The sequence below is a fragment of the Oryzias latipes genome, chromosome 9, assembly GCF_002234675.1.
Source record: "Oryzias latipes chromosome 9, ASM223467v1".
NCBI classification, from domain to species: domain Eukaryota; kingdom Metazoa; phylum Chordata; class Actinopteri; order Beloniformes; family Adrianichthyidae; genus Oryzias; species Oryzias latipes.
In genome coordinates this window covers 20,388,711-20,403,287 of record NC_019867.2, presented here as the reverse complement: position 1 = coordinate 20,403,287, position 14,577 = coordinate 20,388,711, and the positions used below count along the sequence as shown (strand labels likewise).

The following is a 14,577-nucleotide window of genomic DNA, read 5'->3' as shown; positions in this document are numbered from 1 at the left end:
AATGACGAAAGGGAACTTGGCGAGTTTGATAGAAATTTAGCTCAGCTTTTCATTTTAGATAGAGAAGATGAGGACTTTGATGCTGACTGATGACTGAAAAAATAAATCACATCCAACTCAGTTTCGCCCTGCCCCCGTTTTTAAAACACACCATGTTTTTCCGGTATGTTTTGACGTGCCTGCGCCTTAAAACCTGGTGCGTCTTTTGTATGTGTTAAATATAGAAAAAAGACCCATGACTAAATCTACTCCCTATAATCCATAGCGCCGTATGGTCGTGAAAATACGGTGTATATAAATATATATATAAATATATTTAAAGTACTTTATATATGTTTTTTAAATACATGTTTTGAAGCATTCCCAAAAGAAATTGTAGGCTTTTTTCTTGTTATTTTTCCTGTTGTTTTTCTTTTTCTTTTTACTGATCCGACAAATGATCCAGACTGCATCACAATCTGAACCATGAGTTTTGTGATCCATTGCACCCCTAGATCAGAGCTTTTCAGGACCAAAGCTGAATTAATTCTTTAAAAAACTGTGATGCCCAGTAGTGTGGGATAACATACATCATTGAGCTCATGCCAAATATGTACTGTATACAACGGTTCTATGGCTACATTCAACACAACACCTTTAATTTTAAAAAATGTCATGAGATCTGAGAAACCTGAGAAGTATAGAACTCATAGAACAGTACTCATACCGTTCATTCCCAGGCTGGAACTCTGACAGCAAGGAAGGTCGACGGCGGTGGGGCTGGGCCAGGTGGCAGCCGTAGTCCCTGACATGATGAGAGTGGTAGTCAACCAATCCCACTTCCTGAAATACAAACAAAATCAAAACTATGAACTATTTTTCAAAGGGCCTATACAATACTATTCTTACGCCTTTCATATTAAACAGTATCCATATATATGATAATATATTACCTTTGGCACACAAAAGAAAACATTTTTAATTAAATATTTATTATTTTTCTGAGTTCTTTCCAAGTAAGACGACTCCATCTCTGAGGCACTGTGTGGGTGCCGCCCATTTCATGATGTCAACCTAGAGCTGGCCTCAGCAGCGTTTCAGTGTCTAACTCACGAAAACAAACGCCATCCAAACTTTTCCAAAGATGGATGTGTATATTGTGCATATAAAATGAAAGCGTTGTTGCCAAACACTACTAGCTCCGCGGAGACAGTGAATGTTTGTGTTAGCCTGGGGGCGGTGCTGGCACTGCAGACTCTTACTGGAAGGGGCTGTTCTCACTGGTCTACGCTCGTTTTCGTGGGTTGGGAGGGGCTGGTGCTCAGAGCACAGGTTTTTAAAGGAATACTCGAATGTGTGAACAGATCAAACATTAGAAATGAACATTATAATACATTTAAAAGCTCAAAAAATTGATTTTGCATGGTTTAAATAAATAAACAAACAAACAATCCCTCTAACTTCTACAGAAAGAGTTTATTTCCTGTCCAACTACCTGCTTTGTTTTTATCTTTATCCTTTCTCCAAATTTAGATCACACCCACACTTTATTTAGTTTGGAAACTTGTGCAGCTACTAAAAACTTACACTTATTGGGACAGTCCCTGAAACCTAATGTGTTTTCTAAACATAGGCTGAAGTTGGACAATAAGATTATCAAGAGTTTCAGCATTGGGGTTTCTTATGTCAAACTTTCTTTCTTTCTTTTCAATTACCAAGTAGGCCTTAATAACACTGGACGTCACTTTTTAAACTTCAAGGTTAAAGAGCCATCTTCTGAAGAAAAGACATCTTTGTCGTGGTGAACTGATAAACGTAATCATAAGTATTGGTAGAAATAACCATTTAGAAGCTATTATTACTCCACACTGCATGAACTTTCAACTCTAAGATCTAATGAGGGAACCATTCTGTTGCAGACTAATTTGTTTTTACTAATACACCATCAGCTCATCAGGGAGGAGACTGTCAACAGTCTGAACACTTTTTTGCTCAATACTTAATAGATATTGTAATGTACCAGTAATGCAAGACATGTAGGTAAATAAACATGTATAAATAAACATGCTGTGGCACTTTAGTTTGAGACTGAAAACATGCCCTGTGCCCGCCCTTACCGTGTGAGCCCGCTGCAGCTGGAGTGGTAAAGAGGCGGGATTTGGCAGATGCCTCGTGTCCACAGTTCTCCGGCCCGGGGGCACAGACTGGGGATGAGAGGACATTCTGGCACAGCCTCTTCCTCTACAGGTGGAAAAAGGGCATGGCTTTAAGGCAGATGCTGCACATTCTTGGCAGTTTGCTTGAGCCTGAAACCTGTGGGAAGAGAAGACACAATCAGCTGCAAGGGCATATTAAGACATCCATTTACCTCAGATTATAAGTTTTAGACATTTAGGATCAATAAAACTAAAGTGCATGACATAAAAGAGTAACTGTTCAATGTAATGGGTGGGCGATGGAGAGAATCTCTAAAGGTTTGCATGAATGTCTTTCAATTACAGATATTATAAAGTTATCACCTTCCTGCATTTAGTGAGATTCCCTACACCTGCAATGCTCACCTCCTCCTTTGCCGCTTACTGAATGGACCACTGTACCCCTCAGAGGAATCACATTCAAGCCAAGTCAAACAGCAACATGATGAAAATACTACGTGGCTTGGTGGTACACAGAGGCACCAGAAAAACCAAGATCAAGATATAATGTGAAACGCAGATCAGTAAAAATGCATTTACACCTAATAACTAAACTGTAAGCACACTGGCCACTGTTTTGAACAAAACACAGAGTAGCATAGTCCTAAGCTTTAACTCAAAAAGAACACTCTCAATAAAAGGAATGAAAGGAAAACCAGTGAAGCAAATGCATCAAATTAATGAAAACATTAGCAAGTATTAAGAGGGGAAAAGGGGTGGGGGTCCGTCTTCCTTACACTGTGGACAACTTCAATATGTGAGATTGTCTATTGCGCTTTGGATAGCAGAATTATTGATCAATAAAAGGTCAGTTCAGCTTTGGATTGCTCCGGCTGTGATAAAAAAGGACTCGCTCCAGTCTACAAGCCACACATGGATGTGATTCTATCCTTCTGCTGTAATGTATCCCTCCCTGTACTCCTAGCCAACAGAGAAAATTGGGGTTTGATACCATTGCTCTTCGGTTTACTGTCAGCTTATGACGCTGCTTGTAGCACAAAACAAAAGAGACGTAGTGATTAAAACTAGGAGGGTCAATTTATCGCGTTAACTGTGAATAATTTTCTAAGGACAAATTACCGCTTTTTTTAAAAATTGCATTAATCTAATTTTGAATCTATAACTATTGTTGTGTTCTCGAATATAAAACAAAGGTCCAACTGCTTATTAGCATGAACACTGTATTTGAACTCAGCTGAAACCCCTTCTTACATTACTCTCAATTCCCGTCTGTGTCCCTGTCATTCAGTCAATGGTCTGCATAAGCAGCACGCGCCGCTTCGCTGCTGTGACATCATTAATGTGCGACTTTGTATTTCTTTACAGAACTAACATAAAACAAAGCCTCAACGCCACAGCTATCATCTATTATGGAAGGGATAAACCCCAACGAGGTGTTGGTTATCATATTGGATATGTGGAGGGCTGAGCGCATGGGACAGTAGACTGTAAAGGTACTGTATGTCAACTAGTATTATGGTATTCATTTTGTAATTTGTGGTAAATTCTTATTTTATTTTTTTATGCTCCGAAAAGTTTTCAGGACTACTGTTTTTATGTGTCAAATTAGAAAATTCTGGACCTGATGTTTTGTTTTGTTTGTTTTTTAACCCCTTATTGTTCAAGATTGAAAAATTCCTCTTTGTGGTGTAAAAGTAAAGGTTGGAAGTCTGTTATACACTTCATAAAGCCAGAATTTTAGTTACATTTTGATATTTTACTGTGCCACAATGTCATAACCTTAAATGGAAATATCTCAAAATGAGGCTTTTTACAGCAATTATTAGGTTTAATTAAAAATAGATTAGTTAGATTAATAAATTAAAGGTCATGATTTATTAACTGCACAAAAAAAGAATTTATCGCATGGCAGCACTACTAAAAACATCAATCATGGCATGTCACATACCTTGAAAACACGATGGAGCAGAGAATAAATGTTTGTATCTTTTAGTTCTCAGACAGTGAGGGAGACGGAGCACTTCAAGTATTTTCAGTTGTGTAATTTCTACTCAGAATATCTTACTTAGTTTATCATCTCCCTAAATTGTTCTTTTTTTATATAAACTGTATAAACAGGTCAAAAACTGCAGTGCAATGTGTAACGAAATCATTGCTATAGTTCCTCCAGTGACTAAAACACTGGCATTTCCCAAATTATGTGAAAAATAATAACCCCTCTAACTCATTGTACGAAAAAGCCTTTTTTTAAGCATAAAATGGAAAAAACAGGAAGTTGTCTTGTTGGCACAAAATAACCTGGGTTAAAATGCCAGTACACATCCTAATTGTCCTACTACATAAATGCCCTATATATCTTTCACAACTTTTTGTAGCACAGAGGGGCACCATCAACCCTTTCTCTCAGCTTCACTGTCACAAAAACAAAGTGTTACTTGAATGCTATTACGCAAAAAGCTCCATTACGAAAGCCTGAACATGGGTCTGGCTTTAAAAGACAGAGGACCTCTGTAAACATAAGCTCACGAAGGCCATGAGATGGGGTAAACACTGTTGAAAGTCTCGCACCAGCAGGAGACTGGCTTTGTGTTCAGTAGCTTAAAGGGAGGTCATAAATAGTTCCCTCACATTAGTGAGCACTTCTTTTAGGTCAGACCAACCTGATTACTCAAACGATGAAGAAATTAAAGCAAAATAGAACAGTTGTTTTTAAATACAAATAAATTGAGTTAGGAAGATTAAACCATTCTCCTAAACTGAGACCCAGTCCAGAGATGGAGAGTCTGAATGCAGTCACAAGACTCAAAAAGACCCAAAAGTAAAAAAAAAACCTGAACCAAGATGAGGACCAACACAATAAGAGAGCTTAACATCAACTCTGGGGAAAATACAGCCTTCCAGACGAGAGGCTAAACACATGCACTGGCATTGCTACAGACGCCCACAGGCAAGTCAATGGCTCACTGCCAGCATTGCAAATGAACTCAGTCACCTCCCTCCTGTGCTCTCCCTCTCCACTTTCTTTTGCTCTGTCGTTGCAGAGTAGAAGGCCTCAGCCTACAACAGCCAATATTTCATCCTCTTAACACCCACCCTCTCTCCATTCTAGGAATAACTGTGGATACACTAACACACAGACAGTGTTCAGCCTGCCAAGAAGAGCAGGAGGCAGACTTCAAATAGCAGTTTCATTCTACTGACATGTAAACAGTAAAGCAAATCCCCGCTCAGAACAAACTGCCTGCTTCATAGTTGAGACCTACAATTAAAGTAATGCAGCTTCAATAGCTAGGCCTCAATGTTTATCGACAAACTTAGAAAAGCTGAACACACCTCCGAATCAAGAATAGTCTGTTCTACTGTTATGTCTACTTTCAACCAAATCCAAGAGTTACACAATGAAAAATGTCCCTTTTTAGATGCATTATCATTTGAAAACATTTTTTCCAAATCAAATTAAGCAAAAAGATTTTGAAAATATATAATAATACAACCAAATCACATGCATAATAATTCTGTCCGTTTATAAACCTTTGAATGAAAATCAAATCATTTCAAGATCTTGGCAGTGACACTCATCCAAAGTCAAAAATGACTAAATGCAGGATTATAACTCTTAATCACATCTTCTACCCCTTTATCTGGAGGTGGATTATGGGGGCAGAAGTCTAAGCAGAGATCCCCAGACCTCCCACTTTGAAGAAACTTCCTCCAGTTCTACCCAATGACCTTAGGGCCCTCTTAGGCAAGCTAAAAAAATTGTCCCTGCAGTACCTCAAGGGTATTAGCATCCAAGATCCATACAAAAGTTGACTGTGCTCTTGATCCCATTTTTAAGGGACCGCCCAGCCATCCTATAAAAGAAACTCAGTTCAACTGCTTGTACCTAAGATCATATCATTTTGTCTATATTACAAAGCTCATGACCTTAGGTGAGGGTAGGAATGTAGGTTAACCAGCAAATTCAAAGTTTTGCCTTTTTGCTTATCTCCTTCTTCACTAAAATAGATAGAACACATGTCCACCAGTTGAATCTCTAGATCTATCCTTCCCTTAATTTGGAACGATTCCATGATCAAACTCCTGCCCATGGAACAGGAGCTCTTTACCTACCCAGAGAGGGCAAATGACTTCTTTACTGGCCAAGACTTATGGTCTCCAACTTGGTGGTGCAGATTCTCCTCCCAGCTGATTCAAGCGCAACTTTGAACCACGCCAGTGCAAACTAAAGGCCCTGGTTCAATAAAGCCAACAGAACAAAAATCATTAGCAAAAAGCAGAGATGCAATCCTGCAGTACCCAAAACAAACTATCCGGTTCCTCACAGTGCAATCCTGATCAACATGCACTGGAATCAAATTCGATTCACTGATACAAAGCAGACACTGGGCAACTTTTTCTTTTAAACGTTTTTATTTACTTGCCCTGTCCAGCAGCTGAGCAAACCGATAAGAGCCTCTTCTGTTGGACAGCTATTGCTGTTACAATAGGGGGTTATAAATCTTCTGACACACAGGGTGTATAACCCCTTTTATATATGAGGGTAAACTTTACTTATATTATTTATGTTTGTATGCATTTCTTGTTTGACTGGACGGAAATAAAGAAGAGAGAAGGGGAGAGTGGGATTTTAAAGATGGGGGATAAGACAACAAAAGGGAAGAAAGGGAGGGTTAAAGAAGTTGGAGGATGATTAAGAAGTAGGAGTAGGTAGAATCCCACAGCAACAAGTTGTTAGACGTTTATAATCGTCAGGTGAAGATGTTAGTCAAAAGGCTGGGGCCTGTCCACAAACACATCCAAATATTATGAACATCCCTATTGGCTCCAAAAGCCTTCACACACATAAATGTCAACACGTACCCAATATAAATACAGCTCACACACACATACCTATGCAAACAAACAACCAAACATTTACCATTCTGTTACACATAATATTTGTGAAAAGGTGAACTTGCACCTTTGCTCAGGTGAGGGTTTGTGTTCTACTGTGGTGGATGATGATATGTAAAAAAAAAGGGGGAGTGCCCAGACACCCCTACACCAAGCAAGAGAACAGCGGAATACAGGGGCACAGTGAGCACAAGCCCCAGCTCAGCTGGAGAACAGCCTTCTGACCGCGCCAGGGGGCCCAGCAGAGTCCACAAAGACCCCACCCCCACCCAGGAGTTCTGAGCCTATCCCCACCCCTGGCACAACCAAGGCCCCTAAAGGCAGACCCGCTCCACACTCCAGGCAACCATCAACCTGCCCTGCAGGAAGTCCACTAGAGAGCAAGGCAGTTGCCACACACACGCAACTGCACATGCCAAGCGCAGGGCTCTCAAGAGAAGTATGTGTCCTTAACAAGCGTAATAAACATGAGCTGCCCTGGCTTCCCCACTCTTAGGAATGTTGAAGAGGCCCTGCGCTCAGGGGCAAGGACCAGAACCAGCACCACAGGGCCATGGAAATCCATGGCTCATGGCCTAGCCAGAGAACTCAGGGATCCCTTTCCCTCCATGTAAAAGGGGTCACAAGGCCCAGGAAGCCAACACCCAAAGGACACAGCCACTGCTGCTGAGGGCCTGGTTCCCCTTACCAGGGATGGGGTAGGGTACAGAAGATCCTAGGCTTCACCTTCCTTTTGTGTGTGTGGAAACACTATATTCCAAGAGCACATCCTACTGGACCCTGTGAGGGACAACATTGCAGGCCTTCTCCAAATTTCTAACACACATGTAGATTGGATCAGCAAACTTCCACGTACTCTCTATCAGACTGTGTAGGTGTGGTGCTGATCTGCAGTTTCTACGACCAGAACAAAAAAACTCACTGTTCCTGCTAAATCTGAAGTTTGATCATCAGCCAAATTCTTCTTTCCAGTACCGTGGATTATTTTCCCAGAGAGACTGGGGGCTGTGGTCCAGGTGCACACCACTCAGCCTTATAAGTCCAGAGGCACTGCCCTTGACTACCATGCAATGCCACAAAGGCCCGTCACCCAAGACAGCGTAACAACATCTAAAGACTTGAGTTACTCATGGCAGGCCCAAATCATCCCCAGTGCCTTGTCACAAATGAGCTATTTAACTACCGTGGTGACTTTACCTTGGGTTATAGAATAGTCCACTCCTGGGTTCCCGGCCTCAACTTTGTCAGTAGAGGGCATGTTAGTGGGACTTTGTATCTCTTCAATGGCCAAAGTCAAGAACATCAGTCGCACTGTAGTTAGTGAACAACTGCTTCCCCTCTTAAGCTCCCAAATGGTTTGAATCTTTAAAACAAAATCCTATATATTCTAATTACTAATAATATTCTCCTATAGTCACTTAAAAAAAAAAACTTCTATTATGAACAACATATGTGTCATTCCTCTGAAATGGAAATATCTTTCAAGAATGGCCACAATGGGCAAAGGGCTCAGTTTATAAAGCAGAGCCCAAAAGAAGAAAGCTTGCGTAAGTGGGGGCTGCAAAGAGTCGGCTAAGGAATGTGGCACCCTGTCAGATCCCATAAGAATTTATCTCCCTGGAGCCTCATTACAGAAGGGCACAGACAAGGAGATTCAAGTTTGCTTACACTTTCTTTCACTCATTCGAAACCTCAATAGAGAGGTGCTAGAAAACTTTTTCCATGGAAAAAAAAGACTTGTTCAAATTACATTCATACATTTCTCCAATACATAAGGTCAAATTCAAGCTTTACCACTATGTCCTTGGAATGAAGCATCTTGCATAGAATTATGAAGCATAACATTATTAAATTATTTGTTATTTATTATTTTGCAGCTTGTGGTTCAATTAGTTTCATTCTGACTAAAGTGTTTGCTTGAGTTAAAATCAATCTCTAAAAAACTAAAAAGCCAATTTTGCTTGCCGTCACATGTACATCACCAACGAAAAACACAAGAGACATTTTTTTTTTATTGTTTTCATTTCTTGACTCTACTGTAGTTTTTTTCTAATGTAAAGAGTTAAATCAATACATTATTGTAGCTTTCTGAGCTTTTGTGATGAACCAAGGGAGTCACATGACTAAAGGTTTAATGGTAGAACTCTAAAAAGCTGACTAAAATTTTAAAGTGTCTTGGCTGGTGGGATAAATATAACTGAAATCCCACACAGTATGGACGGATCACTCCAATAATCTCCAATAATTCTAAAACTGCTCCTAGTGGTCTTTTATTCATGATTATACCTTTTTAGTAGGGCTGCACAATATGAGTAAAGTGTGATCAATATTGCGATGACGATATAACTTGCGATACATGATCAAATAGCAAAACAACTAAATCATTTCATTTCACCGACATAGTTTAATTTAAATAAGAGTCAACATCATTTACATGTACACTCCAATTGACCCTCGTCTACATAGGAGGTGTTCATCTAACATAAAAGGGGTCCATCTAATTGGTCAATTATGTAAAGGAGTCCACATCTGATTGGTCAAATGCATAAAAGGGATTTATTTGATTCATTAAATACTTCAAGCTGCCATAAGATTGTTTTAGCACATTTAAGGTACCGTAATTTCCGGACTATAAGCCGCTACTTTTTTCCTGCGCTTACAGCCCTGCGGCTCCTTCAGTGACGCGGTTAATTTATGGATTTAATTGAAGGCCGCCATGTACTTTCGGACTCGGCGAATGGTTTGAATTCTCTATCTAACACCAAGCACAAGTCATTTGTTTTTTAACACACCTCTATGTAGCCAAACAGCATGGAGCTCACTTCAGGTCTTAGACACTTCAGTCATGGTTCAACAAAACGAAACACGCATGCCCGGCCGCATCCCAGAATCCTTTGGTGCCATTAGACCCAAAACGTGCATGTGATCGCCGCTTCAATATGATGAAACTTTCAAGTTAAAAGCAATCGTTAAAAGCAGCGTGAAAAAATCCACCATCAGTAAATGGAAAAGCCGGTCAGCTGCGTGACGGAGAGAACAGCGCATGCTCAGAAGTGTATTTACCTCTGAGTCATAGTGACTCGGCTGGCTGCACGTAAATATGTGGGAATAACATCAGCCTTTATTTTGTCGGGACACGACTGGAAACACAAATCCATGTGATCCTTTTTACGGTTTCTAAGGACTGAGCGGAATTTTGCATTGAAAAGCTCACAGCCGCCGTGTGAGCTTTTCGGATAGGAAGGGGAGAAGAGGAGCCCGATTGGCGAGCGCGCTTTTCAGTCGCGGCTGCTTTATTTTACTGGTGTGTTTTTTTAACCAGCCCTGTTACTCCCATAACGCTGCCGCGACACAAGATGTTCCCAATCACCCCTCCATGCACTGCTGCTACTTGCTCATTCTTAAACACGTACAACAGTGTGGCGAGCCGGGCGTTGGTCCCGCCTTTAGCCCCTAAGACTCATGGGAAATGGGGGATCGCGGATGTAAATTTCCTCATCATAACTGAGGGATGTAATGTTGATTATATGGTTACTGGTTGTAATTTTATGTATGATACCTAGATTGTCAATAAGTAAAAAAAATATAAATAAATAAAATTAAAAAAAACCATAACTGAGGAACTTGTGAACAGAATAGAGGTCCATGCTGTTTGGCAGGTGTGGGTGTACTCAAATACATGAGCTTAAGGCAAGGCTGACCCCTCCCACAGTGCGGCAATGAATCACACTTACTCTGGGGGTCAGGACGTGATTTGTCATGTTGATCATGCTGCCTAACACATGCGGCTTGTACTCTGATGCAGCTCGTGAATGTACAAAAGTAGTTAAACACGTGAAAATGGGTGGGTGCGGCTTGTATCCGGGTGCGCTTTATAACCTGGAATTTACGGTAACCCATTTGTCACAATTTTCACAGACTTTTGCGATATGCGTATTGCACAGCTTGATATCGCGAGAACGATAAACATCCAATTTATTGTGCAGCCCTACTTTTTAGGCAAAATCGAAAAACCTGTTTAATTTTCTAGGCCATAGTTTCTGCAGCACGGCAGTAGTTCATCAGAACTTCGCCTCTGACTTGTGGGCAGGACTGTTGGCACAGAAGTAAGCCGGCACTTCTTTCCATCATCCCTCTGTTTACACTCCCTCCCGCTAACTTATAACCCCAAGCTAACATTAGTGGTGCAACAAAAATAATGAGCAATAGCTGAGATATGCAGCCATTCAGTTTTAAGCCGAATGCCAGCTCGGACAAGAAAAACAAAGAAGATGGATCTTTTTGTCTGCAACTGGAGGCATCAGAAGGGAACAAAACAGGGAGCTGGTGGCTTGTTGATAAGAAACAACTAAAACCTTTTCCAAAGATTCCAAAGATGGAGGATGCTACAAAAACATGAGAAGAAGTTAAAAACACAATTTTCAGTGGACTAGGTCTTTAAAAATAACATTTGATTGGATTGTTAAAATGTATTTACATATAAAATAATCCAAAGTTCCAAATTACTTTAGTTTTGTCACTAATCAGCAAACAGGGATGCAGTAATTCATTTTACCGACTTGTCATCTATTTCAAGTCAAAGTCTGGAGGACGTTCTACAGCTGCATTTCCATTACACATATGCACAAAATTCTAGAAAAGTCAAACGATTTCCCTATTACACCGTTTCTATTAAATCATAATTATTCCAATAAATACAAACAAACTCACACGATAAGTGATTCAAAAGCATGGCGACGGATGTGAAGAATTATTTACAGCAGATTCATTAAAATTTCTGCCATGATACTAGGGATCATCATCCGTCAAAGAGACGCCAGCATCTTATTCAGGCCATAGAGCGGCAAGCTCCTTACTTTTTGGAGTGCCTACGGATGAAGCGATGTCAGGAAATCATGGTTGGTGATTTTACAAAGGAGCTGTGGATCCATCAATTCTGCATGACACGCTCAACTATTGATGAGCTGTTTGATTCTGTGGGGTCTCCTGTGGAGCATTGTCTGCTCCTGCGCAGTACCCAAAGGCAGCCAGTTCCTACCAAGAAGTGCATAGCCATCGCTAACTAGCCGATTTCATTCAAAAAAAGTGTTTCCATTGCATTGCAAAAACTTTTTTTTCCCATGTGGGTTCATAAACCCGAGCCTCCCGCCGCGTGCAGGAGGAGCTACCGTCAAAGGTTTTCTTGACCCCACTATGGAGTACAGTAAACCCTTGTTTTTCGCGGGGGTTACGTTCCAAAAAGAACCCGTGATAGGCAAAATCCGTGAAGTAGAAACCTTTATTTTTTTAACTATTATCATACAATTAAATACTCTATTATAAATTGAAAAGAAAGAACAAACCATTTACAGGTTCAAGCATTTGTTCCACAAATAAAAGTACTTTAGAAACCTTTTTTTCAACAAATACCTTCTGTACTGTACTGTCCAGTGACGTGCAGTCAGGAGAGGCAGGTGAGGCTGTGCCTCACCTGTCATTATGGGAAGAAAAGAGAAAAAATAAATTCAATTATTATATTTAATCAGTAATTTGTGCTTTGCAGTCATTTTCCATTTAAATGTACAATTTTTGGGTGTTTTTTCTTTTCAAAATCGCTGAATTTCCGCATTTGCCGTTCAGATACTAAGTGACGTGCGATGAGGCAACAGCCCGCTGAGCCTCACCTTGGATTGTGCAATACCTATGCAGTCAGACGGTACTGCTGTCTCTCTGTATGTCGGTTCAATCACTTGTACTATATGAGCTGAGTTTACATAATTTAGCAGATGTATATGATGTACAGTGTTTGTTTTTATAAATAACTATGTGAGGGACGTGTTTCTTGTGCTGAGCGCTAAACGCCGGCGAAAAAGCCGCTGGGTGAGGCCAGCAGTTCTCGTGCCTCATGTTAGGGGGCGCCGGTGAGCCCTGAGATTATGACGCTAAAAAATACTACAAGAAGTGATAGCAAGCGGCAAATCAGCTGTGGCTACAACCGTAGCTTACCGTCACCAAGTATGGATGAGGAGTGAATGAATAATGGACACAATGTAAGCGCTTTGGGTGTCTTGAAAAGCGCAGACAAATCCAATCCATTATTATTATTATTAAGTCATTTTCTTCAGAAGGAGCGGCGTATGGAATTTATTTACAAGTAAAGGTAAGACGATAATAACGTTTGTGCTTTTTTCTATGCTGCAGTTTGCATATTAAAAAAAACATGTTGAAATGATATTTTAAACAAAACACGTTAACTGTTGTCAATCAAATGGTGAATAATTTACTCAGTATGGTTCATATGTTTGTAAATCTGACTGATGACGTCAGTGCCTCACCAGCCATTAACCTCACCGCACGTCACTGGTACTGTCAAATAATAATTTTAATCATCGATGTGAACAGAAGACTTCAAATTGCGGAGATTAGCCCCGCCCACAGCGACCCGAGTGATTGGATTAAACGGGAGAAAATTTAAAATGATTTTGAAAAAAATACAAAGTACAGTCGGACAAATAGTGACTCAGGTGTATTTCACGGCTCTTCAGACTGAGCCGCTGCATCCCGACTCCGCTCTGCAGTGTTTTCTTCTTTTGAAGCCCACGGTGCAGGTGTGTTTGTTCGGGAGAAGAACACAGTTATAGGTAGTTGAGGTCGCTCTTTTTTCTGCTTTGCAAAAAGATCCTTATACACCGACATGCCACCATCAAGAGAATTTGCACGTACGTAATGTAAATTTGGCAAGCTGTTTTACGTACGTGCACATATTAAACTGCAACGCTATTGACGCACAGGTAGAGAAGAAGCTGAGTGACTTTTTTAGCCAATCAGAATGCAGAACACAATGGACAATGCAAATCCGTGAAGTAGCGAAACTGTGAAAAGTAAACCGCGTTATAGCAAGGGATTACTGTACACGTAAACTTCCGGTTGTGGACTTCCAGTTCTGGCTTCCAGTTCTCTTGAAAGAATTGAAAGTTGTAAATTATGACATCCCCTGCTTCTCTTACTTTTTTTTTTAATATAACTATGGTTTTTGTTTCAAGATGCAATACATATTAATGCACTTTGTTTATATGGGCATTTTAAAAATCTTTATAAACAGGAAAGCTTGAGTTCAAAGATGTCATTGATGTTTTAAGGTTTTGTTTTTAAAAATAGGCCTCAATGAGCAAATGTTTTTTTGTGACATCTATCCCTCTCACCCTCTGCGGGTGGTTTCTCACACAGCTTGGGTACTTTAACAGAGGCCTGGGAGCTTGAGGGTCCTGCGCAGTATCTTAGCTGTTCCTAGCAATGTGCTTTTCTGGACTGAGAGGTCTGAAGTCTCTCCAGGGATCTGTTGTTGCCACTCGTCCAGCTTTGAGGTCACTTCCCGAGTGCTCCAATTATCACAGGCACCACTGTCATCTTTACTGTCCATGCTTTCTCCAGTTCTTCTCTAAGTCCCTGGTATTTCTCATGTTCCTTCCTCCTGATGTTTCCATCACATCCACCACAATGGCTTTCCTCTGTTCTTTATCCAACACTACAATGTCTGGTTGGTTCGCCATTGCCATCCTATCAGTCT

At 40.5% G+C, this 14,577-nt stretch overlaps 1 protein-coding gene across 3 annotated transcripts in view; it reads right to left on the bottom strand.

Moving 5' to 3' along the window:
• Positions 1-14,577, bottom strand: part of ncor2 (nuclear receptor corepressor 2) — a 93,637-nt gene that overhangs the window by 63,775 nt on the left and 15,285 nt on the right. For 2 of the 3 annotated variants that reach the window (XM_023958648.1, XM_023958649.1), the window contains exons 1-2: positions 2,097-2,201; positions 707-822 (exon numbers count right to left, since the gene is read on the bottom strand). In XM_023958648.1, the coding sequence (XP_023814416.1) occupies positions 707-822; positions 2,097-2,201 (221 nt within the window). Of the gene's footprint in view, positions 1-706; positions 823-2,096; positions 2,293-14,577 lie in introns of those variants that run through there. The other variant, XM_023958647.1, reaches the window with a different exon arrangement.